Source organism: Kogia breviceps, chromosome 14 (genome assembly GCF_026419965.1).
Source record: "Kogia breviceps isolate mKogBre1 chromosome 14, mKogBre1 haplotype 1, whole genome shotgun sequence".
Classification (NCBI taxonomy): Eukaryota; Metazoa; Chordata; class Mammalia; order Artiodactyla; family Physeteridae; genus Kogia; species Kogia breviceps.
The window spans coordinates 29,036,002-29,062,722 of NC_081323.1; the positions used below are offsets into that span (position 1 = coordinate 29,036,002).

General features: G+C 47.3%; 1 protein-coding gene across 2 annotated transcripts in view; it reads left to right on the forward strand.

Moving 5' to 3' along the window:
- The window catches only part of SLC24A3 (solute carrier family 24 member 3), a 467,486-nt gene that overhangs the window by 316,907 nt on the left and 123,858 nt on the right, over positions 1-26,721 (forward strand). For both annotated transcript variants that reach the window (XM_059038845.2, XM_067012544.1), the window contains exons 4-6: positions 21,122-21,196; positions 24,216-24,300; positions 24,646-24,749. In XM_059038845.2, coding sequence (XP_058894828.1) covers positions 21,122-21,196; positions 24,216-24,300; positions 24,646-24,749 — 264 coding nt within the window. The remainder of the gene's footprint in view (positions 1-21,121; positions 21,197-24,215; positions 24,301-24,645; positions 24,750-26,721) is intronic.

The following is a 26,721-nucleotide window of genomic DNA, read 5'->3' on the forward strand; positions in this document are numbered from 1 at the left end:
TTTTAGATTCTTTTCCCATAAAGGTGATTACAGAGTATTGAGTAGAGTTCCCTGTGCTATACAGTAGGTCCTTGTTAGTTATCTATTTTCTATATAGTAGTGTGTTTATGTCAATCCCAGCCTCCTCATTTATCCCACCCCTCCTTTCCCGCTTGGTAGCCATAAGTTTGCTTTCTACATCTGTGACTCTACTTCTGTTTTGTAAATAAGTTCATTTGTAGCATTTTTTTTTAGATTCCACATATAAGCAATATCATATTTTACTTTTTTTGAACTAAAAATATTACTTCAAAAGTAGAAATTTGTAAATTGTATGTGTAGCTCACATTATATTTCTCTTTGCTAGCCCTACTCTAGATGCACTTGCAGCAAAGTTTAGGGAGAGGGGAAGAGGAAGGGTGGGGAGAGAATGTCATGGGAGTAGCAGTTGCGCTGGGCTTGGGGTGAGCTTCCTGCTGTGGGCCGTTGGGCAAGTTACCTCATCTCGGTGAGCCTTAGTTTCTGCACCTGTAACATGGTGCTTGTTGACAATGTCAGTTTCATGGCGTTGCTGTTACACCTCAGTAGGAAACCATGCAGAGCCTCTCACAGGACACTGCACGGGGTCCTCAAACAGCAGTTTCTATCCTCCCCGAGTAACGCATCAGAGCATCCAGAGGCAGCGAGGCGGAGCTGAGATAAAGGTTAGCAAACTCTGAACGTGTCTCGACTTTCTCCATGTCCTGGTTTTGCAGCGGACTGGGCAAGTGAAGAGAGGAAAGTCCATTGGGGAAACCAAACGGAGGCGAGAAAGGACTTCCGCCAGCCCACGATGACAAAGCCAGTCTACCTTGTTTGGAAGGGGCAGGGGATGGCAACACAGAAAGGGTCCTGAGAGTTAGCAGCAGAGCTCAGAAGGGCCCTGTCCAGTATTGCTAAAGGTTGCTCTCTCATGTACTTGGATTAAGCAGATACTTTTGCTTCTGTTAGGTAAAGCAGTGTGGTTTTCTAGTTCTGTGCAATTTTGGAAAACTGCTTTGAGTTAGACACAGCCTTGGCAAACTCCGGCATTAATAAACGCCCCAAACAACTGTTAGCATCCCCGAAAAAGACAGCAAAACCTGTGCGTATTGTTCAGCTCAAAGACTCACAAGGAGGAGAGGAACCCATGTACTTGCTGCTAATAAATAAGAGACATCACCTCTCAGAGAATGTCCCACGATCCTGGCAGGGCTCGGCGGCAGCAAAGGTGAATTCTTTCGGAGGCCCCTGGTGGTGATTGGACACTTCCCAACTAAAGGAAACTGAAGCCAAAGGACACTAATGGATGAGAAATCCATCATCCAATTCCGACCTGTCAGATTCACAGTTCAAGAATGGTCAATATGTCTTCTTTCATTAGTCTCAACGAGGGGAAAGGAGAATCGATGCCTGGCTAACTTAGGACAGCAGATAATCACCAAATTACTCCAGGCGGTGTCCCGAAAACCACTCGTCTGGAAAGAGTTCACGAGACCTGCTTCTCATGCAGTGGCACCCATGACTTGGTCCATCCCCCCAGGAACATCCAGGCCCTCTTCAGTGGAACTCAGTTTCTTATTTATAAAATGAAGATCATCAGCGCATCAAAGGACCTCCTCAAACCAGTTCTCTTATCTCATGGGGAAAAGAAGGACCCAAAAGTCACTCTGTAAATGACTGGAGGGCATTATGAATTGCCCTGAGCTTTCAGGGACCCCTCTCCTCTGAGTGGCAAATACCCCACACCGATGGTTTCATCAACCCAAGCCGAGGAAATGCCGACCACCTACTCTAGATGCACTTGAAAGATGCACAAGAAGACATACCACGGGCATTGAAAATGGCTCACTGCTCATATTCTACACTGTGTGCCTTAGGCATGAAGGAAATTCCAAAATACAGCTCCTTTCTCACTGGCAGTATGTTGTTGTGGGGAAATTGGTCTCGGTGTTAATAATCAGTTTGTCTTATTAAATTGTCCTCTTCCCTGCCCCATCACCCAAATGGGCAGAGAATTCCAAGTCAGCTGAATAATTTCACCATTGAGTGAAGCCACTTAATAAGTGTGGGCTTTCTTCTGGAAAACCCTAAATAATCTTGTCACATTGAGAAGGAGGCAGTGGTTTTAGCCAGAGTGTAAAAATGTTGCTTTAGTAGCCAATGTGTTGAAAGGAAGGAAGAAAGGGAGGCAGGGAGGAAAGAAGGGAGGGAGGAAAGGCAGTTTCAGCTTGGCAGCTCACACAACTCAGATGTAACTCACTTCTCCCACAGATCTGTGACACCTGGTTGGGACACTTTTCCCCAAGACTCCCAAGTGGTTAGATTCATGCCATTCTTCCTCTGTGTTGCATTTTCTCTCTTAAGGCACAGACAGGCCTGTGCTACATCCTTACTGACCTCAAAACCCAAAATTGTAGAAAAGGAGTCTAATTAGAAAACACTCCATGTGCATATTCCCCACACTTCTCCAAACCCAGTTTTTAAAAGTCTTCCCTTCACTCCCAGTGGCCTGAGATGTGGGGGCTTCTCCACCTTCTGATTGGTTTTTTTGGCCTCTGCCACATGCTGCCAACGAGATGCACAGGCCTCTGGGCTTGTCCAGAGCCCCGGCCCTTTGGGGTCTGCAGGCAGCACACTCTTCTTTGGCACAGCATCCTCGTGGGGCTCGGGTCCCTGGATGATTCCTAACTCTGCAGCTCACACACTCGTGAGGACAAACTGGTTCTTTTTTTTTTTTGCGGTACGCGGGCCTCTCACTGTTGTGGCCTCTCCCGTTGCAGAGTGCAGGCTCAGCGGCCATGGCTCACAGGCCCAGCCGCTCCGCGGCATGTGGGATCTTCCCGGACCACGGCACGAACCCGTGTCCCCTGCATCGGCAGGCGGACTCTCAACCACTGCGCCACCAGGGAAGCCCCAAACTGTGGTTCTTTTCTCCCTACGTCTTCTTTGCTCTCCTGGGATGGTGACAACGTGACTTTTCTATGGCCTTTCTCAGCCAGATAAAGAGGACTCTACCACCTCCAAACACTCGTGAGATCCTCTTTCCCAGTCACCAGTATACCAAGTCCTGCCCCCTTCGCCAGCCACATCTGTCCCATGGTGTGCTGGCAATGGCTCCACCTGGCTCACAAGAGCCAACCATGCATGTCTCTTTTTTGTTTGTTTGTTTGTTTTGCCACGTGGGATCTTAGTTCCCTGACCAAGGATCGAACCTGTTCCCCCTGCAGTAGAAGCACAGAGTCCTAACCACTGGACCGCCAGGGAATTCCCCCATGCACATCTTTTCCCCACTTCGCCATCACGGAGCTGGCCTAACAGTGGCCATGGGGGTGATATTTATACCATGGAAGTCCGCAGATGCTGCATATCAGAACTTCCCCTGCACCCAGAGTGTCGGTTACTAAACATATACTAGCTCATCATTGTGTCCATGTATTGGCATCACCACCTCAAACTCAACAGGCATCCCCAAAACCACCTGCCCACTTCCATTTTTCTTAAAGATGGGTTTCTTCCCCAAAAAAGTAAGACCTAAATTGAATGTTTCAAAATATAATCCTATTGTTGAAAAAGTTTAACAGTTCTTAGCAGTAACACCCCCCCTTTTTGAGCGAAGGCATAAGCAGAATAAATGTGTCTGTATATGTATGTATGCATGTACATATGTATTTACATGTGTATATAAAACAGGGAAAAACAGGTCGTGCTTGATTGAAGCATAACATAAGGTAGCAGATGGGTCGGGGGAGACATGAGGATGGAGCTTCCCGTGCTTACCATGTCCTCATTTCAGTTTCCTCAAAGAAACAACAGACTCTCTGGGTCACATTTTGAGAAATGTGGAACTGCTTATTTTTTTAATCACCTTTATTGAGGTATAATTTGCATACTAAAAATCACCATTTTTAAAACTTTTTATTTAAAAATAACTTCAGACATACAGAAAAAGCTGCAAACATAGCACAGAGAATTCCCACATACGTTTCACCTAGCTTTCCCTAATGGTAACATCTCCTATAACCAGAATACAGTTATCAAAACCAGGAACCTAACACTGGTATGGTACTATTAACTAACTACAGAACTTATTCAAATTTTACCAGGTTTTCGTTTTCTCGTCCAACCCAGGACCCCACATTGCATTTAGTTGTATGTCTCTTTAGTTGCTGAAGATCTGTAGATCACAGACAATCTTATCATGACAAACAATAAGATATTTTCTTAAATGCAAAAGTCCTGTCACATCCTTAGTCTTTCTTCATGACCTAATTTTGAAGAGTCCTAATTTTGAAGAGTCCAGGACAGTTTGAGTTTGTGTCCTGTTTTCTCATGATTTGGTTGAGGTTATACGTGTTCAGACGAAATACCCCTGTGACCTGGTGCTCTTTTCAGCATGTCCCATGGTGGGGTGGGGTGGGGATGACGTTGGTATGTTTTATTACTGGTGATGTAACCTTCATCACTTAATGCTTTTGAGATCCATCCATTTAGTTGTGTGTATGGGTTGTATACAGAGGGAGTTTATCCCATGTTATTGCCAGGTAGAATCCCATTGTACAGATGTACCACTATTTTTATCCAACCACATTTGGGTTGTTTCCAGATTAGGGTTCTTATGAAGAAAGCTGCTATGAACATCCATGTACAAGGGTTAGTGACTACAGATGGTCTCATTTCTCTTGGGTAAATACCTGGGTGTGGTATGTAAGTGTATGATCATCTTTTAACATTTTTCCAACATGCGTGTACCTTTTTGTATTCCCACCAGCAATGTATGAGAGTTCCTGTAGCTCTGCCTTCCCACCAACAGTCGATACTGTTGGTCTTTTTTTTTTTTTTTTTTTTTTTGCAGTACGCGGGCCTCTCACTGTTGTGGCCTCTCCCATTGCGAAGCACAGGCTCCGGACGTGCAGGATCAGCGGCCATGGCCCACGGGCCTAGCCGCTCCGTGGCATGTGGGATCTTCCTAGACCGGGACATGAACCCATGTCCCCTGCATTGGCAGGTGGACTCTCAACCACTGCGCCACCAGGGAAGCCCTGTTGGTCTTTTTAATTTCAACCATTCTAGTAAGTGGGTAGAGGTATCTCATTGTGGTATTTACTTGCATTTCCCTAATGACTATTAATGTTGAGCATCCTTTATTTTAACTTTATGAAATTAAAGAGTCATTATTTTTTTATAAATTTATTTTATTTATTTTTTGGCTGCATTGGGTCTTTGTTGCTGTGCACGGGCTTTCTCTAGTTGCGGCAAGCAGGGGCTACTCTTCGTTGCAGTATGCGGGCTTCTCATTGCGGTGGCTTCTCTTGTCATGGAGCACGGGCTTTAGGCGCATGGCCTTCAGTAGTTGTGACACGGGGGATCAGTAGTTGTAGCTCGCAGACTCTAGAGCACAGGTTCAGTAGTTGTGGCACACGGGCTTAGTTGCTCTGCGGCATGTGGGATCTTCCTGGACCAGGGCTCGAACTCATGTATCCTGCATTGGCAGGAAGATTCTTAACCACTGTGCCACCAGGGAAGTCCTGTTGAGCATCTTTTAATGAGCTTATTTCTCATTCATTTATGTTCTTTAAGTGTCTGCTCGAATATTTTGCATGTTTTTAATTGTGTTGTCTCATTTTTGAGTTCTAAGTGTTCTTTATATATGTTGAATACAAGTACTTTATAAATATATATTTCGCAACTTTTTTCCCAGTCTGTGGCCTTCCTTTTCATTTTCTTAACAGTGTCTTTGAAGAGCAAAGTTTTGTTGTTTTTATTAAATTTTATTTTGATGGGGTCCATTTCATCGATATTTTGCTTTCCTGGTTTTCTTTAAAAGTTTAGTGTTCTATCTAATAAATTTTTGTGTAACCCAGGGTCCCAAAGTTTTCTTCCATATTTTCGTCTTGAATGAGTTTCAAGTGGCAGTAGCTTCTGGCTTTTTTTTTTTCCTTTCAGTTTCTCTGCCTACTTCCTTAACTCTTAATTTAGAAGCCAATCCTCTTCCAGTAGTTGAGTGCATGAAGAATTATTAATTTGGTCAGTGAAGGAGTGCTTGTAATAATCAGGGCAAATATGATTCTTTTGTTCCATAAATGCTCATGGGTTGGTTCAGTGGGGCACCTGCTACGCACACTCTTAGTTTGGATGCTCCCCAAACAAACCCGGGGTCAAGGACGAGGCTGAAGACTGTGGTGTACTGGTAGACATTTAACACTTGGCTCTCCTGGGGGAAAAAAAGCTGTGATTTGTAGCATTTGCTCATTTCCATGTTGTAAATACCTACACCATGACCAATTTTAAGCTACCAATACATCAATGAACTTACAGCACTGCTGAAAGTTTAATAACTGGCCCTTGTGAGCTGACACGAGCCTGCTTCAGCACACCGCCGGCTGCAGGAAGTTTATTTGAGGTGAAGCTCTGGAAGCAGAAGCAAGGGAGTGGAGCAGGGGAGACAAGACAGGGAAAGGAGGGGAGCCAACCAAGGGGGTATGAAAGAGCTGGTTAACAGTGTGAGCAGCTGGGCTTAATCCCACCGTGGATCTTGGGGGAGAGGTGTAGACCCGACTCAGAATTGTCCAGTTGGGGCTGAGCAGGCTGTGAGTGGATGTGGTGACCCCGACTCCTGTCTCTCTCTTGTTGATGGTTGTGCCGTTGTTATCTGGGCACCTTCAGGCGGCTCTGCCCATGGGCTGAGGAAAGCTCTCTAGCACTGGAGGTGGCCTCAGGCAGAAACGCACGGAACCACTGGCCCCAGGTGAGGTAGGAAGCCATCCTGGGTAGGAAGCTGCCAGGGTGTCTTAAGTAGTCCAAGGGGCATCAACAGCATCTGCTCCATGTACCACACGCTTCTTTACACACTGGATTACCACTAGTAAACAACCCCCTGGGTCCCTCTAGGTCCACGGTCAAAGGCACCTTGTTTGGTGCAAACTGGCTGATAAAATACAATGGAGAAGAGGTGCTTTCTGCGTCCATTAGGTAATGCTTTCTCTATCGGCTCCTATCAGTGGATTCAAAGTCCCCACCTGACCAGACCCAGGGACACTGGCATTCCCTACAGGAGCCATGACGTTTATTTTTCTTCCTTTCAATTAGTAGATTTTGTTTTCTTCAAAGAAAGGGCAAGGGAAAATTACTTCTTTGTCAGTTCTTAAAAAGACAGGTAATGGAAGTATGAGGAATAGAATCCAATCAAATAATTCCCTCATCCAGGCCACTTAATAACTGGAATTATATATGGAGTGGGTATGGGGATGTTTTACCAACCAGAACACAAGTCATATTCAAATATTTTCTTATGTCCAAAATGCTTCACTTGTGGTAAGATCTTGAGCTTGGGAAAGCCGTCTGCATTCCTGAGGCTGTCCCACTGACCTCGCCTTGTTGGCTGTCTGACCTAACATTTCTGTGGTTTTCTCTGTAGATCAGAGACAATCTTATCATGACAAACAATAAGATATTTTCTTAAATGCAAAAGTCCTGTCTTTCTTGGGGCAAGAGGAAGTTGTTTGTGGCTCGGTCTTCTCTGCTGGGGAAACTTCCCACAGACAGGGAACAGATGGGCCTAGATTTTGACACCATCTGCATTTCAGTTGTAATTAACATCGGATGGCGGGGTTGGGGGGGGTTGGATTTTACCATTGCTTTGGCCATCCCTGTTGACCGCTGGGGAATCCTAAAGCGCGTGTTGTTGGAATATGAAACTTGTGTTGGGTTTCTGTGGATAGGCAGCAGCTCTTATGAGAGGAGGAAGGAAAAGGAAACCCTTCCTGAGTGCCTGCTTCCATTGAAGTGGCCCCCAGATCCAGTTGAAGAGAGGAAGACGCCTGCTTATCTTGCCTTGTGTCTGTGTAAAGAACAAAGTGTGAATGATTTCCTGAGTCCATTTCAGTTCAGTTGGTTCCACTTTTCTTACAAGTTAATTGAAATAATCATGACCCTGGCCATAGTAATATTATCCAGCATTTATTGAAGGCTTGCAGCATTTCCAGCTACGACACTAAGAATTTTGCATGCATTATCTAGTTTCAAAACCACCATATGAGGTAGGTACTGTTACCTTTCCCATTAAAGACAAGGAAAACTGAAACCTTAATGAAATTGAAGTACTCACCTTGGGTCACACAGCTGAGATATGGACCAGGCTATCTGATTCCTGCTTCATAACCACGGTTCATCACAGCCTCCACCAACTTCTTTACACCGAGGGAGAACAGGAGCAACTGGCCGGCAGCTTTCTTCCATTCCTGCTTTGTAGGTTCCAGGAGAGAATGCAGACACTCAAAGCTGCCACTGTTCTCCAGTCCCTTTATAACCTCAAGGGAATTTCTCTCTCTTGTACTTCAGCGTGCTTTACCCCCATGCCTTGGGTTTTTAGTTGCAACTCTGCATCTTGCTTTTTCTGAGCCCTGGGGGAGGTGAGTGAAAACATGATTAAATTTTACCTCTCTGCCTTGAAGCCCCAGCTCCTAACGTTGGTGTCAGCATCTACAAACTGCAGCAAAAGTCGGTCCCCTTCTCATTATCAGTGGTATTGTTCCTCCAGCAATGGGGAGGATTTTTAGTAGAACATCTGAGAGCATCTCTGTTTTGAGCCCTGGTGCTTTCTAAGGGCATACCACATAATAGAACACAAGAAGGACACCCAAGACCAGCAGTCATTCGTACTGTTGTCCAGCTACAAAGGATTCCTCGGAATAGCCTGAACATCAGCCCAGGGGAAGGACCCTCTGTGCCCAGCTAAGCTAATTGTCTGGCAAGAGAGGTTTTGAACCTCCTAGATAAAAGTCCATAGTAATCACCTGGGAGTGATTTTAGTGGATTGTCACTGAAGTGTGAAACTGAAGTACTGTATTATGAAGCTTTGGTCCGGCTTCGTTAACTGCACTAGATCTTAAGCGATAAAACGAAGGTCAGAGTTTAAGCCCCACTTAGACACACAGCCCCAGACTGGACCCCTACCACAGCCATCCAGCCGGTTGGCGCTTTATACCGATCACAAGCGGGATGACCCAGGGTCACCCTCCACCACTGATGGGAAACCTCCTTCCACTCCCGGAGCACAGGATCCTGGGTCAGTTCTGATAAGAGGACAGTAAAGACACACAGTTAAGGAAGTGGTTGCAACCTGGCACATCACCGTGGCTTTCAACTGGGTGCCCAAAGCTAGATTGTGGGGTAGCCCTCTGAGCCCCTTCCCGAGTCACTGACCTACCAAGGGCACTAAAACAAGAAAGACGGTGCCGCTTAACTCAGGTTCCCGCACAACGCAATTGAAGACAAATAAGTGGATTTCCTCCACCTGAAGCAAACAGCCACCTATAATAGAAATAAAATAGATCTTCCTGCTTTTTGCTACTGCCAGCCTATTTCTATCACATGTACTTTGTAAGCACTCACATCATCCCACCAACTGAAATTTTATTTTATTTTTTAATTTTAGCGAAGTATAGTTGATTTACAAGGTTGTGTTAATTTGCTGTATGGCAGAGTGATTCAGTTATACATATATATTGATATATTCTTTTTAAATATTCTTTTCTATTATGGTTTATCCCAGGATATTGAATATAGTTCCCTGTGCTATGCAGTAGGACCTTGTTGTTTATCCATCCTATATATAATACTTTGTATCTGCTAACCCCAAACTCCCAATCCATCCCTGCCCCACCACAGTTCTTCCTTGGCAACCACAAGTCAGTTCTCTATGTCTGTGAGTCTGTTTCTGCTTCATCGATAAGTTCGTTTGTATCATATTTTAGATTCCACATATAAATGGTATCATATGATATTTGTCTTCCTCTGTCTGACTTACTTTCTCTTAGTATGATCATCTCTAGGTCCAACCATGTTTGCTGCAAATGGCATTATTTTGTTCTCTTTTATGTCTGAGTAGTAGTCCATTGTATATATGTACCATATCTTTTTTATCCGTTCATCTGTCAATGGACATTTAGGTTGTTTCCATGTCTTGGCTATTGTAAATAGTGTCACCAGCTGAAATTTTAAAGTTGAACAATGCATAATGTGTTTTACTACCTAAATATTAGATATTAAAACTTTGAATTTACCAACAAGAAGTTGCCTACTTAAGAGTAATCCTTTTGCAAAAGAAACTTGAAAGAGATAGCAGTTACAGAAAAAATGGGGGAAGATTTTACAGAATATTTTTCAGAATATTGACTTTGCCTGAACCAGTGGAAATGCATTAATAAGAGGCTTGATTTCTATACACATTTTTTTTATTAATGGAAGTTGAGTTTCTCCTCCCCTCTCCACTAAATAAATGTTGAGTAAATATTTAAAGAGCATGGGTTTGAAGAGGCGCCAGATGATGAGCCCGCCTGAAGCACCCATGTCTCGGGCCAACTCTGTTTTTGGAAGTCCTGATTGCCTGCGCAGGATTCGCCTGCCATCCACTGTTTGATGTTATCTGGCAGCTGTGGTGCCCACCAGTTCCCAAGACTGTGTTTGGACAGAGAATAACAAAAAAATGACAGAAAGGCAAGAATGCAAATATCTTGATAACTTTAACCAGCCTGGTATCTTTCAAAGGCTCCGCATTGCACAATAAGCTTAGCTCTGACTCTGGCATGGAAATTCCTGCTGTATTGTGGTTTGCCTCGGAAAGGCTTGGCTCGGGTTACTAATAAAAACTTTAAGGCAAGAGGTAGGTGTCTCACCAACCTTGAAGTGAAGAGTTCCAGCGTCTTGCAGATAGTTGAGTAAATGTTGGAATTTCAAAGTCCTCCAGAAAAGTTAAATTCTCTATTTTTTAGAATATATCCTCAAAGTAGAGGTCATTATCATTTTCTCAATGAGCCTGAAGAAGAAGAGGCCAGTGCTGGCAAACAAACCTACTGTTAGCCCATGTCACATGGGGTTTTCAGAACTCCCAGAGTATGTCACAAGGGTTTAGTGGCGATGGAAGAGGGGGGAGTTTCATGGAGAAGTAGGAGAGGCAGGAAGGGAAGAAATAACTCAAGGAAGCATGAGAGGTCTTGAGAAATCTTCAATCCAGTGAGCGTCCTGAGCATTCAGACCACATCTCTTCTCTTGCTACTGAAAGCAGTTTGGGTTCAAACCATGACTGGCTTGGGTTGGAGTCATACAAATGGGGCTGAAGTCTACTTTCTGTTTTGTATTGGTGCTGTGACCTTGGGCATATATTCTCTCTGCCTCAATTTCCTGTCTGAAAAGTGGGGATAACAACAGTACCTGCCTCATGGGCTAGTTGAGAGGATTAAGTTTTAAAGCAGTTCTATGCTTAGTCATATGGTCAATATGCTTAGTGGTCATGTGCTCAGTGGTCAGTATTCAAAAACTGTTAGCTGTCATCATCACCACCATCATTATCATTGTCCTCATCATCATTACATCACAATCACTATCACCGTCATCATCATCATCACCATCCCCACTACCATCACCACCATCATCATCACCATCCTCCCCATCACCATCACCATCATCATCATCATCACCATCCTCACCACCAGCACCAACACCACCACTACCATCACCACCATCATCATCACCATCCTCCCCATCACCATCACCATCATCATCATCATCACCATCCTCACCACCAGCACCACCACCACCACCACCATCACCACCATCATCATCGCCATCCTCCCCATCACCGTCACCATCATCATCATCATCCACCTCATCACCACCACCACCATCCTCACCATCACCATCATCACCAGCATAATCATCACCATCACCATCTTCATCATTGTCCCCATCGTCATCCCATCACCATCGCTGTCATCACCATCAACATCATCACCATAACAACCACCATCACACCATCCAAAACACTTTCATCATCACCATCATCATAAGGTTTTTCCAGTAGAGTCAACAGTGATTCCTGATCATCACAGATAGCCTGCACTTGTGCATCCAAATATCTCAGCCTGTCCAAACTGACCTTTGCCTATTTCTGCAGCCTCATCTGTCTCTGCTTCCTCACTCACAATCTGCACTCCAGCCATAGTAAATAATCTGTAGTTTTCAGCACAAACCATGTTAATTTATGATACCATGTTTTATTCATCCGGTTCCCTTGCCTAGTCAATTCTGTCCTAGTTTCTTTGCTTGTCTAACTCATGTTCATCTTCTCAGACATGATATAAGCATCAATTCCTCCAGATAGTCTTACCACCCCCTTTCCCTCACTCTCTGAAACCTAGGTTCCATATCCTTCCTTTAAGCTCACGGAGAATCCAGTGAAGATCTCTGTGTTTAGCTTTAATACCAAATACTGTGCTTAGGGACTTCCCTGGTGGCTCAGTGGTTAAGAATTCACTTGCCAATGCAGGGGACGTGGGTTTGATGCCTGGTCCCTGAAGATCCCACATGCCGCGGAGCAACTAAGCCCGTGCGCCACAACTACTGATCTTGTGCTCTAGAGCCCAAGAGCCACAGCTACTGAGCCTACGCACCAGAACTACTGAAGCCCACGTGCCTAGAGCTCGTGCTCCACAACAAGAGAAGCCATTGCAATGAAAAGCCCTCGCACTGCAACAAAGAGTACCCCCCCACTCGCTGCAACTAGAGAAAGCCCGTGCGCAGCAACAAAGACCAAATGCAGCCAAAAAAAAGTAATAAAAAATAATAAAATAAATTTATTTTAAAAATGCTGTGCTTGGGCTTCCCTGGTGGCGCAGTGGTTGAGAATCCGCCTGCTGATGCAGGGGACGCGGGTTCGTGGCCCGGTCTGGGAAGATCCCACATGCCGCAGAGCGGCTGGGCCCGTGAGCCACGGCCGCTGAGCCTGCGCGTCCGGAGCCTATGCTCCGCAACGGGAGAGGCCCCAACAGTGAGGCCCGCATACCACAAAAAAGAAAAAAAAAAAAAAAATGCTGTGCTTACATATTTAGCAGACATGTTGGTGTTGCATTTTCCTGATCAAAGAATTGGGCAGTTGGACCCGACCTGAGGTCACAGTGCTGACAGTTGACAGGTTTCTTGTGGTTGGCTGAGTGCTTTACAATTGTTGAATTCAACCATTCATTCAGGAAGTATTTATTGAGCACATACTATGTGCTAGCCCTGTTCTGGGCACTAGGGATACATCAGAGGACAAGACAGACAAAGACCTCTGTCCTTGTGGAGCTCACATTCTAAGGAAGGAGACATACAATGAAATAAGAATCATAATAAGAATTATCTGGTGTGCTAGAAGATAATCTGGGTAAAGGAAAAAAAGAGGAGGTGGAGCAGGCAGGGTCAGAAGCAGGAGTGGGGGAGGGGGGGTGCAGGAGAGGCACATTGAAGGGTCAGTGGGCTCCACAAGGGTGAGGTTTGAGCAAAGGCTGAAGGAAACGAGGGACGGAGCCATGTGGACGGCTGCAGAGAGAGTGGGGCGGGTAGAGAGAACAGCCAGTGCAAGGGCCCGAAGGCAGAGCCAGCCGAGCTCATTCAGGGAACAGCCAGGAGACCTGTGTGCCTGGCGCAGAATCAACAAAGGGAGAGGAGGGGCAGCAGAGCGTCGGTACTCATTACTCAATATCATGAGATGTTACCTGAGTCCAGATGTGCAGCTTCTCTCTTGGCAGATCAGAAGCTCTGGCCATACTAAGCACATATTCTCATGCAACGTTGGTCAGGGCAGAGCACAGCCGGCCCACCTGAGATGGGCGTCCACTATCCAGTGAGCCACAGACCCTGCCCCATCCACGTGTCTCATCTCCACACCCTGCGGGCCCATGTGGGCAGCTGAGGCCGTGGCGCTGGGCAGTAGCCTCTGGCAAGGATGCCCAAACCCGCCACCAACTCCCTGCCCTCAGTCCTGCCTTGACTGTCCTCCTTTCCCTCTGCCCTGACCTGCGCCTGTTCCGTGTCAGCCCAGTGAAGACTTCTGCTAGGCAATACTCTGAAAAGGAAGGAAGCCCACATAGATGAAAGGGAGTTTTCATTCCTGATTCTGCAAAGGAGACTCTTCCTTTGGAAAGAATGAATGGACTTCTTGAAATGTGTACACCTGCTTGTGGGGAGGGTTGCCGGGGGACCCGGGAAGCATTGCTCTTGCTCTGTCATACTTGTCTCCTGTCCTGACAGCAGGGCTTCAGGGGGATTTTATTTACTTTCAAAAATGAACTTATTAACCAAACCCCAAACTGTGTCTTGATCATACCACCTCACACCCAGTAGGATGGCTACTATGAAAAAAAAAACCAAAAAAATAACAAGTGTTGGTGAAGACGTGGAGAAATTGGAACCCTGTACAGTCAGTGGGGATGTAAAATGGTACAGCCACTGTGGAAAATAGTAAAGCAGTTCCTCAAAAAATAGAACATAGAATCACCACGTGATCCAGCAATTCTACTTCTGGGTATCTACCCCCAAAGCATTGCAAGCAGGGACTCAAACAGATATTTGTACACCATGTTCTCGGCATCATTATTCACAACAGCCACAAAGGCGGAAGCCACCCAAATGTCCAGTGACAGTTGAATAGATAAACAGAATGTGTGTATCCGTACAAGGGGATATTACTCAGCCTTGTAAAGGTAGGACATTCTGACACCTGCTACAACATGTATGAATCTTGAAGACGTTATGCTGAGTGAAATAAGCCAGTCACAAAGGGACAAATACTGTAAGATTTCCCTTCTATGAGGTCCCTAGAGTATTCACATTCATGGAAACACTAGGGATACTTTCTACAGAAGTAGAAAGGTGGTTGCCAGGGGCTGGGTTGAGGGGGAATGGGGAGTTAGTGTTTAATGGAGACAGTTTCAGTTTGGGATGATGAAAAAGCTCTGAAGAGGGTGGTGGGTGATGGTGGGACAGCAACGTGCACGCAATTAATGCCATTGAACTATACACTTTAAAATGGTTAAAATGGTAAAGATTGTGTTGTGCATGCTTACCACAATAAAAAAATAAAATGAAATTTTTAAAAATCAAAAAACAATAGGGAGAGATATAGGTATCTCTTTATAATATATATCTATACATATCTATATCTTTGTATCTGTATCTATATCTACCTATCTATATGTATATAGACAGAGAGAGAGAGAAGCATGTACTAGAGAAGTGGGTTGCTGGGTTCACATCTTGCCTCTGCCACCTAGTAGCTGTGTGACCTGAGCCAAGTTAATGAACTTGGTCCCCTCTGCGAGGAGGTGGGATTAACCCAGTGCCTTTATTGAGGTCAAGGATGGGGTGTCTAGGGTTGCTCTGGGTCGCTCTTTATTGGCAAATTTAAAACATAAGAGCAGGAATTATGGTGCAGGTAGGGAAAATCAAGGTCACTCAAGTGGTCGCTTATCTGAGTCACCCAGGATTTCTGACAAGGGAGCTTCCAGGGTGGGGTCACCTGTCTCCTCATCTAGTTGTGTAGCTGGCGATGTGTTTACTGAGGTGGATGCCTTTGGAATGGGTGCCGAATGGGGGCATCCATTAGGGGATCAAAGCCTAATGTCGGGCACTTATATTACAACCAGTAAAGCTCATGGTCAGGCACTTACACTACTGTCTCCACTAGACTTTGGGAAGACAGTTGTGTCTGAGAATGGTCCAGCTTGATTTCATACTGCGTTTCGTTCCTTCCATAGTCTTCCTTAACCCACTTCCCTCTTGTTTTAATTTGGGCTGTCCTAGAAGCAGACCCTGAGACAAGCATTAGAATTCAGTCGTCAGGGACTTCCCTGGTAGTCCAGTGGCTAAGACTCCGTGCTCCCAATGCAGGGTACCCAGACTCAATCTCTGGTCAGGGAACTAGATCCCACGCTGCAACTAAGAGTTTGCATGCTGCAACTAACACCTGGTGCAGCCAAATAAATATATTTTTTAAAAAAAACAGAAAGAATTCAGCTGTCACTTGGAGTGCAGTTAGTAAGACAGAAAAGGGACAATTGCTAATAAAAGGTGAGCGATGGAGTTTACAACACTATGTGCACTTGAAGCTTAATTCACCTGTGGGAACCGGGGCAGACAGCGTGGAGGGACCCCACCCAGGGGAAAAGGGAGCTGGGACTGATGTACCAACTCCCATCGGTCAAGTCTTCAAGGAAATTGAGGCGGATTCTGACCATTGAAAGGCAGTAGAGTTCTCTAAATTAATAACACCTGAATAATATGCCAGGCCCAGGGGGCACCCCTAGCCATCTGCTACCTTCCTGTTCCCTGCAGCCCTCAGCCCCAGATCCTCTTGGTCAGAACCCAAGTCTGGCTTGAGGCCGTATTTCTCTCTCTAGTCACCAGGGCAGTGAGCATTTTCAGAACGATGGCCGTGGTGGTAGCAGAGACAGAGAATGGGCATGTGAGTCAGTCCTGCCATAACATCATGGGGCCACTGGACACCAAGCTTGTCAGGGGGGAGAATGATTTTTAAAGAAATAACTTTTTTACCAAGTTTAATCATATATGATCACTTGAAGCTATGAAAAAGGCAGAGAAGGAAAGAAGGCAGATTTTTTTTGGTTATTATTCTAACCGTATTCCCTAGGAGATTTAGAACAATTTCCACCAAGGCCAGAGTTCTGTAGATCTTCCCTGGAAATTGCTACTCCAGCACCACCTTCACTGAAATGAAAGACAGAGCAACACCAATGCAGATGATGTAGTACAAGGAAATTGTCTGTGAAAATCCCTGACTGTAGATGCCACATAAAACTGCAGGGTTAATGTCATGCTGTTGGGATACATTTGCCCTCACAGTATGGAAGTCCTTATGTGTATCGACATTTCAGCTAGAGCCTGTTCACCTCCATTAAGCCACAGGCCATGATGATTTCCTGTTACCTTAGCTATTTTTCGGTTTAACCACTGTCACCAAAGTTCCCTAGTTTTATTAGTCTCAGTCAACCTTTAAAATTGCCTGATGTGGGCTTCCCTGGTGGCGCAGTGGTTGAGAGTCCGCCTGCCAATACAGGGGACACGGGTTCATGCCCCGGTCCAGGAAGATCCCACATGCCGCGGAGCAGCTAGGCCTGTGAGCCATGGCCGCTGAGCCTGCGCGTCCGGAGCCTATGCTCCGTGATGGGAGAGGCCACAACAGTGAGAGGCCCGCTACGTATTTACCCAATGGAACTGAAACTGTCCACACACATATATACACTACCAAGTGTAAAATAGCTAGCTAGTGGGAAGCAGCTGCATAGCACAGGGAGATCAGCTCTGTGCTTTGTGACCACCTAGAGGGGTGGGATAGGGAGGGTGGGAGGGAGATGCAAGAGGGAGGGGATATGGGGGTATATGTATACATATAGCTGATTCACTTTGTTATAAAGCAGAAACCAACACACCATTGTAAAGCAATTATACTCCAATAAAGATGTTATAAATAAATAAATAAGGACATCAGTGGCTCTGAAACGGCAGCCCCCAAAAGTGGATGGCTAGGATTCTGAAACCGTCCCTCTCTCTGTGTGGTTGGAGAAGACAGCTTATTAGTAGGCGAGCTGAAAATAGAAAGTGGAGATGGGGTGGCAAATCAGAAATGACCTCTGCAGTGGGCGGCAGCCAGGCCCCATGGGAAGGCCTGGAGAGGGTGCTTGGATGTGTTATGATGCTCTCTGAGGTACTGGGAGACGGGTCCGTAATGCCCTGCCTCCCATGGGAATTAGAAGAACTGAGTGAGAGAGTCCTTGTGAAGGACCAGAGCAGGCCAAAGTTTCTGGCCCCATGAAGAGTGGCAAATATTATTAATAGTGGTGGTATTATTATCCTTGTCAATGATGCTATTATTATATCCTTTGGAAATACAGGAATGGTCAAATTAATCCCCAAATGCCTCATTCTCTAAAATACGTGGACCAGTGGTATTGACAGGACCGTCGATATCACACTTCCAGTAGACCCCGTGCCTCTTCAAGTTTGACTTTGTACATTTGTTTTGTTCCTTGATGCTGTTTTGGTTTTGTGTTTTTATTAGCAGTAGACCTTTTTTAGAGCAGTTTTAGGTTCACAGCATAACTGAACAGAGGATACGGAATTCCCACATCCCTCCACCCCTGTCACACACACAGCACCCCCATCAATATCTTGTTCTGTTTTGTTTGTTTTTCCGGTGGGAAACCGATTTCCAGTGGGTAACATGGTTAGAAGAGAGTTTCTTGTAAGCAAAGTGCCATGCCACCCTCAGATGCCAGGAGGTGCTCTGCAGCTGGAAAGGAGCCCCATGGCTTGGCAGGCCCCTAGATGTCAGAGGAGCTTCGTCACAGGGTATCTGAGGGTTGGCGTCCTCACCTCACGCTGACTTGTGCACGGCACTAACTTGGCTTTCAACAGCCATCACCCTTGAAAGCACAGAGAGCCTGGCAGATCTATTCATTTCTGATCCTGATCCAAGTGTTGACATTGCCGTGCATTAGATGGAGCTTCTTGCCTCGAAACAGGATCAATACATAATATTGGAAAATGGTCTTGGAGAGAGAGTTTATGGACTTGTAAGCAGCATTGGGGGTTTTAGCCTGTTGAGTATGTCAGCTACGGACAGCTTATTTAGTTCTTGGTTAATCCACAGATGTGTAACTCTGTATTCCAATTACTGCATTTGGCTGTCCCTTCAAAGATAATGATAAAGCCTGCATAATATGGGATCAGCCAAATCATATGGCAAAAGAGGGTTTGAGTCCATTGCAACTTGGGAATGTATATTCTGACTCACCCACAAAGCTATAAAATATAGCACTAATTTTTTTTTAAATTGACATTTCCACTCCCCCCCCCCAAAAAAAAACACCCCATAGGCAAAAAACTTTGTACAGCTTATGAATAGACCAATCAGTAGAAAGTTATTTTTAAGGCTTCTCGGCATGGCTGGCTTCCCAGGCTCACCAGAGATTAGAAAAGTGTAAGAAAGAGTCCTGACCTCTCAAATCTCCCACCACCTATAAAAATCACATAAGAAACACAAATTCAAAGTGGAAAATCAGAAAATATGGATAGGAATTATAAAGTGCAGATAGTTACACCACCAAGGGAAAAACTATTTTGATTTGTGGTCTTACAAACTCTTTTATGCAAATATCAATATATAAGTGTGTGTATATGTATGCACTCATATGCATAGATAATTTAACAAAAAGGAGATTGGACACAATATTTTATAGCACTTTTTATTTAACAAGGGATCGTAAATGCCTTTCCTTGTCACTAAATATGAATTTACATAATCCCTGTTAACAGTATTTCCTTGAATGATGAATCATTACTTATATAACCCATCCCCTATGGTATATTTTGTTAGGCTTTGGTAATTTATTATAATCAGCATTTTGGTATGAATATCCCTGTTGCATATGTTCCTGTGCCCTTGTCTGATACTTCCACAGAATCAAGTGTTAAGATGCACTTTAGAGTCTTACAATCTTGTTTAAAAGACCAAACACATAGATGTAAAAAAGAGAACCAGTTCATAAAGGGGGAGGAGTGTCTAAATGAGTGCAACAGCCAAGAGTCAAAGGCCAGAGAGATCGTCTCATGCTTGAGTTGCTCCAGAAGGCTTCCAGAAGGACAGCTGCAAGTGACAGAAATGCAAATCAGCTTAAGTATCCAAGGCACATTATCAGCTCATGAAATTGGAGAGTCCACATTGGTTTCAGGCTGAGCTGGGCCCAGAGTTCACATGGTGTCACTGGGCACATGTGTGTGTGTGTGTACACACATGTGTATCCACCTGTCCTACCTCTTGGTTCGGCTCCTTGCTGGGTGAGCTCACTCTCAGGCAGGCTCTCTAGGGCAGCTGCAGACTCAGGTGGTGCTTTTATCTCCAAGGAGAGAGGCCCCCTTTCCCAGCTTCTCTGTTGACCCCTGCCTGGGCCCTAGCATACCTCTTGCCCACCCACCACTGCCTGATGGAGAATGGCATGTTCCAGTGCCCAGCCTGGGCCCTGGGCCCGTGCCCTGTGGTGAGGTGGGTGGGGTATGTGATAGAGGCCCTTCCTGCAGAGCAATTAGCCAAAGGAAAAGATGCTGGGAGGTCAAAATATGAGAGAGAACTGACTCCTGAGGATGCTGGAACTTAAAGGATGAGCAGCCACGTCCATTAGAAGTTTGGGGCTGCAAGTAACAGGGAAACTCCAAATCAAATGGTCCTGTTTGCCGGTATGTTATGCTATGAAGTCCAGAGGCAGGGGGTGGCTCAGGGATCATGTTATCAATGGCTCAGTGACATCATTACATTGACTCAGGGTCAACTTCATCTCAAGTCAGAGTTCTCTCAATTGTTGGCCAGTGGCAGTCAGGACTCTCAGCTTCCTGGTCTATAGCTGGAGGGTGAGGACCCACTCTGTGGCAAGGACTGTAAAGCCTTTCCTGCCATCTGATTGGGCCAGCCAAGGTCACATGCCCACCCCGAACCAATAGCCATCACTGAGGAATACTGCACTCTGGCCCATCAGGGTGATCTACTCCTGGAGGAAACGGTAGAGACACCTTCCACATGGGAACAAATCTGGGGTCCTGTTAGGAAGGAGTGGAGGATGGATGCTGAGTGGTCAACCAACAATGGACTGCGAATAAGATCTCATTGATTAAAGAGGAGACATAGAGTTGGTTAAGGTAGAGAAGCGATCTGTGGCCCAAAGGTAGAATTCCAAGGAATGCCTTGGTTATGGTTGACCAAGGATATGGAAGCAGATTGCAGGGGCTGTCCTGCAGGGAACAGGAGCGTGAACAAACTCAGTAGGAAGTATTCATCTATTTGTTCCTTCATTGCACATAAATTTATTGAGCACCTACTATGCACCAGGCCCTGTGCTGATTGCTAGGGATCAATGAGATAAAGTTCATACCCTCATGGACTTTTAGAGGGGGAAAGAGACAACAAACAAATTAATCGAACATAAAATAGGTCAAGAAAAACAAAGCAGAATAAGGGGGGTGAAGAGAAAGGGAAGGGAGGGGAGTCCAAGGCCCCTTGCTTTGATTGACATTAACCCAGGGACCTGAAGGACATGGAAGACAGAGCCAAGTTGATCTGGGGGGAACGTGTTCTGGGCAGGGGGAACAGCACGTGTAAAGGCCCTGGGGCAGGCATCCGTGGTGTGTTTGGGGACCTAGGAGGTGGACAAGGTGGGAGGGTGGGAGGTGGCAGGCATTGCAACGACTTTGTACATGGTGTAATGACTCTGACTTTAACCCCTTCTCTCCTCTCTTCCAGGCCATGTACATGTTCTATGCGCTGGCGATTGTGTGTGATGACTTCTTCGTCCCCTCCTTGGAAAAGATCTGTGAGGTATGTGTCTGAGCCCTGGTACTGCTGCATCCTCCCCCACTGAGGTCCTGGGGAGCCCTCCATGCAGCTGGGGTGGGAAGGCCAGGCACCAGCATGCTTCAGAGCCATGGGCAGTATTAGTGCAAAAACATCTCCAACCTGCTTAGGATTTCAGTGTGCAGATCCGTAGTTGGGCTTTAACCCTCACGGCCAGTGGTCCCTGCCCCATTGGGCGTAACTCAAGGTACCGCCTGTGCTCTGCTCCTGCTTTCTTTCTCTTTAAGCCTGGCTCTTCCTTTCTCCCCTCACTTCCTCCATCCTCCTCACTGCCCTTTCCTTCTGCCGCTGCTGTAACCCTCCCTCGTGATTCGATTCATGGGGTCCTCACAGAGTGAGAAGTCTTCAGCCATACCTCCACTGCCCTTCCTCTCCGTGTATGTGCAGAGACGCTCCAGGCAGAGGCCTGAAAGGCAAGACAATGAAAGAACTGGCCACAGAGACCAGGAAATCAGCCCGGTGAACGCCAGGCTGAACACCAAGTTACACCCCTTTCATCTGAAAACACTTAGCATATCTAGAACTCTTTCATTCTCTTGCTTCTTTCATCTCTTTTTCTGGTTTGAAATGTAGTTTGCTTTATCTGGAAGCTTTCTGTTTTATTTTATTTTTAATTCAGAATCCCATTTACAGAAGGGGTCTCTTCCCCAGATGCACTTCCTGTCCATCCAGAACGCCTGCTCCTTCACGTAGCCTTCAGCCTGGGCTGACTCTCCTTTTCTTCCCTCCCTTCCCCCCGGTGTCTGATTCACTGGGTCTTGGGGGACAGTGGGGAACAGAAGTAGCATTTCTAATAAGTTCCCAGGTGATGTGGAGACTGCTGGTCTGGAAGACACACTTTGAATACTGCTAGCTGAAGCAGTTTCTTCCACATTCTGAAGTCTGTTAGTTTTGTGTACTTAAAGCAGTAAAAGAGAATCATGCCACAGCAACCGTGGAGAGGCCCCAGGAGTGGAGTTGGGAAGTGGGAAAGGAAAATCAGTGATCTGGTCTCTGAGATGGACGCCGGCCAGTGTGGAAGCCTTTCGTCCAAAGTGATTGAACGTGAGATCAAGGTCGCCTGATGGAGAAGAGGAGAAAGCACGGAAGCATCTGTAATCAGGGTCATCTGTGATCTCTGAAATCCACCATTTGGCAGTTTACTCCTCATGTGAAGCGAACTACTCTCTGTCCCACACGTTTTGTTAATAGCAACGTTGAGACCTCGTGCTGGAAATGTACATACAGTTGTCAGAACGTGTTCTCCTCCATTGAGGAGACCCATAGCACCTGTGAGCACAGCCCTTGGGGAGGAATCAAGGTGACACACAGCGTGGGCCTTGCCATCGCGGGGCCGTGGGACGCGGGGCAGCTCCAGAGTGAGGCACAGGGGCAGGTGAAGCGCTGGAGCTGGAGATGCAGAGGGAAGAGGAGGGGAGAGAGTCACTGGGCCTGGGGATCGGGGAAGGGCTTGTGCAGGGGCAGGATGGGAGCAGCGGTGTCAGTGGCAACGTCTTACAAAGACGGATATTTAAGCCGAGAAGAGTCTCAGTAGGAGAAGCAAGCCAGGAGAACCCGGGGCAGGACTCAGCGTGCCTGCGTGTGGGGAGCCCTGAGGACTCCAGGCTGGGGCATCAGGAGGGAGCCGGGAAAGCTTCTGAGGACTGTTCCTATTGATGGAAAGCGTCCTGAGGCAGGAAGACCCCCCAGCTGGTGACTCTAGGCACCCAGTGCCAGGTGGCCGGGGCCAAAGTGAATGAGGGGTGAAAGGGGAGGGGAGGTGAAGGAGGAAGAGGCAAAGTGAGTGAACGAAGGAGCGAGAGGAACAGGCGATCAGCCCGGCTGTGGAGTCCACAGCTAATGCCCGAGCTGGAGCGGACACAGCAGGGAAAGGACAAACCAACCACGGAGCGTGAGCGCTGTTAGGGTACCTGCCCGGTGAGACAGGATGCCCGGCTCCGCTCACAGCCACACCTTTCACCTTGAGGTATCAGCACCTCCATCTTAGGGTCTCCTCAGAACCACATGCAACGTTTAGCTTTTCAGTCAAGATCAAGGGAACCAGGTTTCCAGGTGAAAATGCTCAGTAGGGCTCCGTCGGCAGCCTCTTCATGGTCATTCGAGCTGGTGGCCTTCGCCGAAGCCGTGCTGCCCCTCCATGGCTGATCAAGGAAGTGCATCTGTGGTGCCGCTGGGAAGAGGGCCAGGGACTCTTAGCTGTGCTGCCCGGAGGGAGCTGCCTATTTCCTGACAGCCAGTAGCTTCCTTTCTGCTTCAGGACTGGATGCAGAAAAGCTCCCCACACTACCCAGCCTCAGTGTCACGTGTCTTCTTGCAGATCACCTTTCTGGTCAACCAACGGGGTAACCTGGACAGTTCATGGTGTAGCTTATCTTGGTGGGGCTCATCATCTCTTTCTACTCATTCTCACCACCCCCCATACTCCCCCTACCCCAGGATTCAAGACTGCATTGAGAATGGGGGTGGGTTTCAGGACGGTGACCCTCCCCACTCCCAAAAGCCTCCATAGCCTCCTAGACTCAAGGCTCTAAAACTGCTTACCAGGATCCTGATGCAGCCCAAGATCATCAGCATAGTAATGAAAAACATCAGAATGTTTTATGTAAAAATGTGTATTGGGGGGTCTCTTTAAATAGGGATACTTGGCAACACAGAGGGCACTGAGCTTTTAAAAAAGAGGTGAAGTCCCACTTGCCTCACATGGCCCGTGCCCATCCCCCCATTATCTGTGCAGCCCCGGGGGCATTTGGCTTGGGATCCCTGGATCTTGTCAGAGCCTTTAATTGGAGGGAACATGTAGCCCCCTCCCTGATATTGCCCCAGAGAGGAGGTGTGGCCCAGGGGGGACGGGGGGGGGGGTGCGGAGAGGCCGAGGTGGGGAAGAAGGGGAGGCTGAGGATGGACTGAGCTTGGGACCTGGGGAGTCACAGTCACCTCCGTTCCAGGAGAATCCCGACTCACCTGTGCCTTTGCTCCTCTGCAGCGCCTGCACCTCAGCGAGGATGTGGCTGGGGCCACGTTCATGGCAGCAGGCAGTTCAGCTCCAGAGCTGTTCACATCGGTCATAGGTAGGTGCCCACCTGGGGAACGTCTCAGCCCTGCCCTCCCTGAAGGACAGGGCCTCTGGAAACGAGAACCCTGAGACCCCAAGGGGCAGAACACCAGCCTCCCACCCGCTGGGGTTGCTGTTACTGTTTTATTAAAGTGATGCTTTTGCTTTGCATCACGGGGTCCCAGAACCAGTACCAATGGTCCTGTGGGACAGAGGGCCCAACAGACATTAGCAAGCTCTCTCCAACCCCCTGCTGTTTCCTGTAGATCCTGAGAACAGTGTAGTGCTTACAAAAGCTCCCCTGCACCCGCCTTGGGTGCAGCCCGCTCCAGCAGCCGGCCGATGTTGGTCTGTGTTTCAGGCGTCTTCATCACCAAGGGTGACGTGGGAGTGGGGACCATCGTGGGCTCCGCGGTGTTCAACATCCTGTGCATCATTGGTGTCTGCGGGCTCTTCGCCGGGCAGGTAAGACTGGCGGCAGAACGCGGCATGGGGAGGGGGAGGGGCGGCGTGGAGGTGAGTCAGGGGCCTGTCTCCCTGGAGCTCACCCACGTGGGGGCCAGAGGCCTCGGGCGGGGTGACATGGGGTCTCACACCCCAGGAGGCTGGCCCAGCCGGGACTGGAAACACGGGCACCATGATTTGGGCTCCGTGACGATGGATTGTGGAGTGCGCGGATCCATGTGAATAAGTAACCAGCCTGCGAATCTGAACGTGTCACCCTCATTTTGATATGTTACTGAACTGAACCAGAATGATGTAAAAATAGTCTTAGGAATGGAAACAGAGTAAATGAGAGGGAGAGAGAGAGAGAGAGAGAGGAAATGACAGATTTTCTTTTTCTGCTAAAAACAGTTTGCACTTGTCACAGTTTGGGGCGAGTTCTCTCTTTTTCGACAACGATCAAGCATTTGACTTCTGTGTCCACTTTAGCTTACTTTGCAGGTCATGGGGGGCTTTGCGTGCCTGCCTTTTATCTACAGAGACTACTCCACTGCCAGGGGATGTCGTGGGGCCCGTGTCCATCTGGTGTCTGTCTTGGAAAGTCTTGGGAAGACACCCGAAGTCACCCAAGTAATGAGGCTGCTGGGCATCCGCAGCGTTGCCGTGGGGGGGTCTGCGGCCACCCTGGCCAGCTCTGATGCCCTAGTTTCTTCGTAGGGAGATTACTCAGAAACACAGTCCTGAGCTCTCTGCCCAAACAGCCGGGACTCTGTATCTTCCAGGAAAAGCGACTTCTAGTCACTAGCCCATGAGGGTCCCCAACGTGCAGTATTGAGGCACCGGGTGACCCCACCAGCCTCCTGGCTGTGGAGGTAGGATTCAGGGTCCGGCTAGAAGCGGCTGGTTGGTTTGCAGGGCTAAGGAAGCTCCTGCAAACCTTCTCCCACATCCTTTTCCAGGCCCCTCGTTGTGTGGTCAGCTCGCCAGGGGCACCCAGCTCGACCCAACTCTCAGGCAGACTCCAGAGTCTATAATGCCGGCCGCGCCCTGGCACCACTGCCCTCCGCATCACCTGCTTTTCACTCCTGTCTGTCTTCTTTATGCCGACTGATTTATCTGAATTGCTTGGTGGGTTCGATGCTTCTGGGCAACAGGCAGAGGGGACACCTTGATCTTGTCAGGGGTCGGCTCCAGAGCCCACAGGTGTATGCTGGGCAGCTGGGTCCATACGCGGGGATTGAGTTCCGCCCAACTTGCAAGAATGAACATTTTCTTTCTTCATCCTTTCAGTCAGTTATCTCTTGTCTTAGATTTTGTGGACCCACGATGTGGCATTTTTTTAGATCTCTTATAAATGTGGTTAGTATCGCAAAAAATGAGTGTCCGTCTTTGCCTTCGGGGCCATCCCCACTTGCTGGTTCTCACCTGTGCCGGCCGCCCTCTCATTGCCTCCCAGAGATAAAGTCACATTCTGCAGAGCCTGTGGCTGTCAGCTCTGTCTTAATTAGAATCGTCACCATTAGCAGTATGAGTATTAGTGCTGTCACAGTTCATTAGTCATTTGTACCCGAAGCCTGATGCAAAGTCAGGCCCAAAGGGGGAGAAATAACGTAAAGAAATGAAACAACTGGCTGGAAAGTGCCGAGTAAATACCACGCAACTAATTACATAGGAGGTGGGTTGAATGCGTTTGTGTTTCATAAGTTATTAGCAATGAGGGTAATCACTGGCTTGGTTAGAACAGAAAAGACACATTGCTTCTTGAACTTTAGCAAGTTCTGGTATCAGTCAGTTCACCCCCCACACACACCCCGGGAAGGTCTTTGCCAAGCTCATTTCACGTGATTGTGGAGAGAAACACCAACCACCACGGTGGTGTTAGGAGCAGCCCATGGGATGACTCTGGGGGCTGACCCTCCCTTCTGACTTGCCTTGTCCTGTGTCCACTCAGAAAGCTCCAAGGCCACCCAGCTCTCTTTTTTCAGACCTTTGT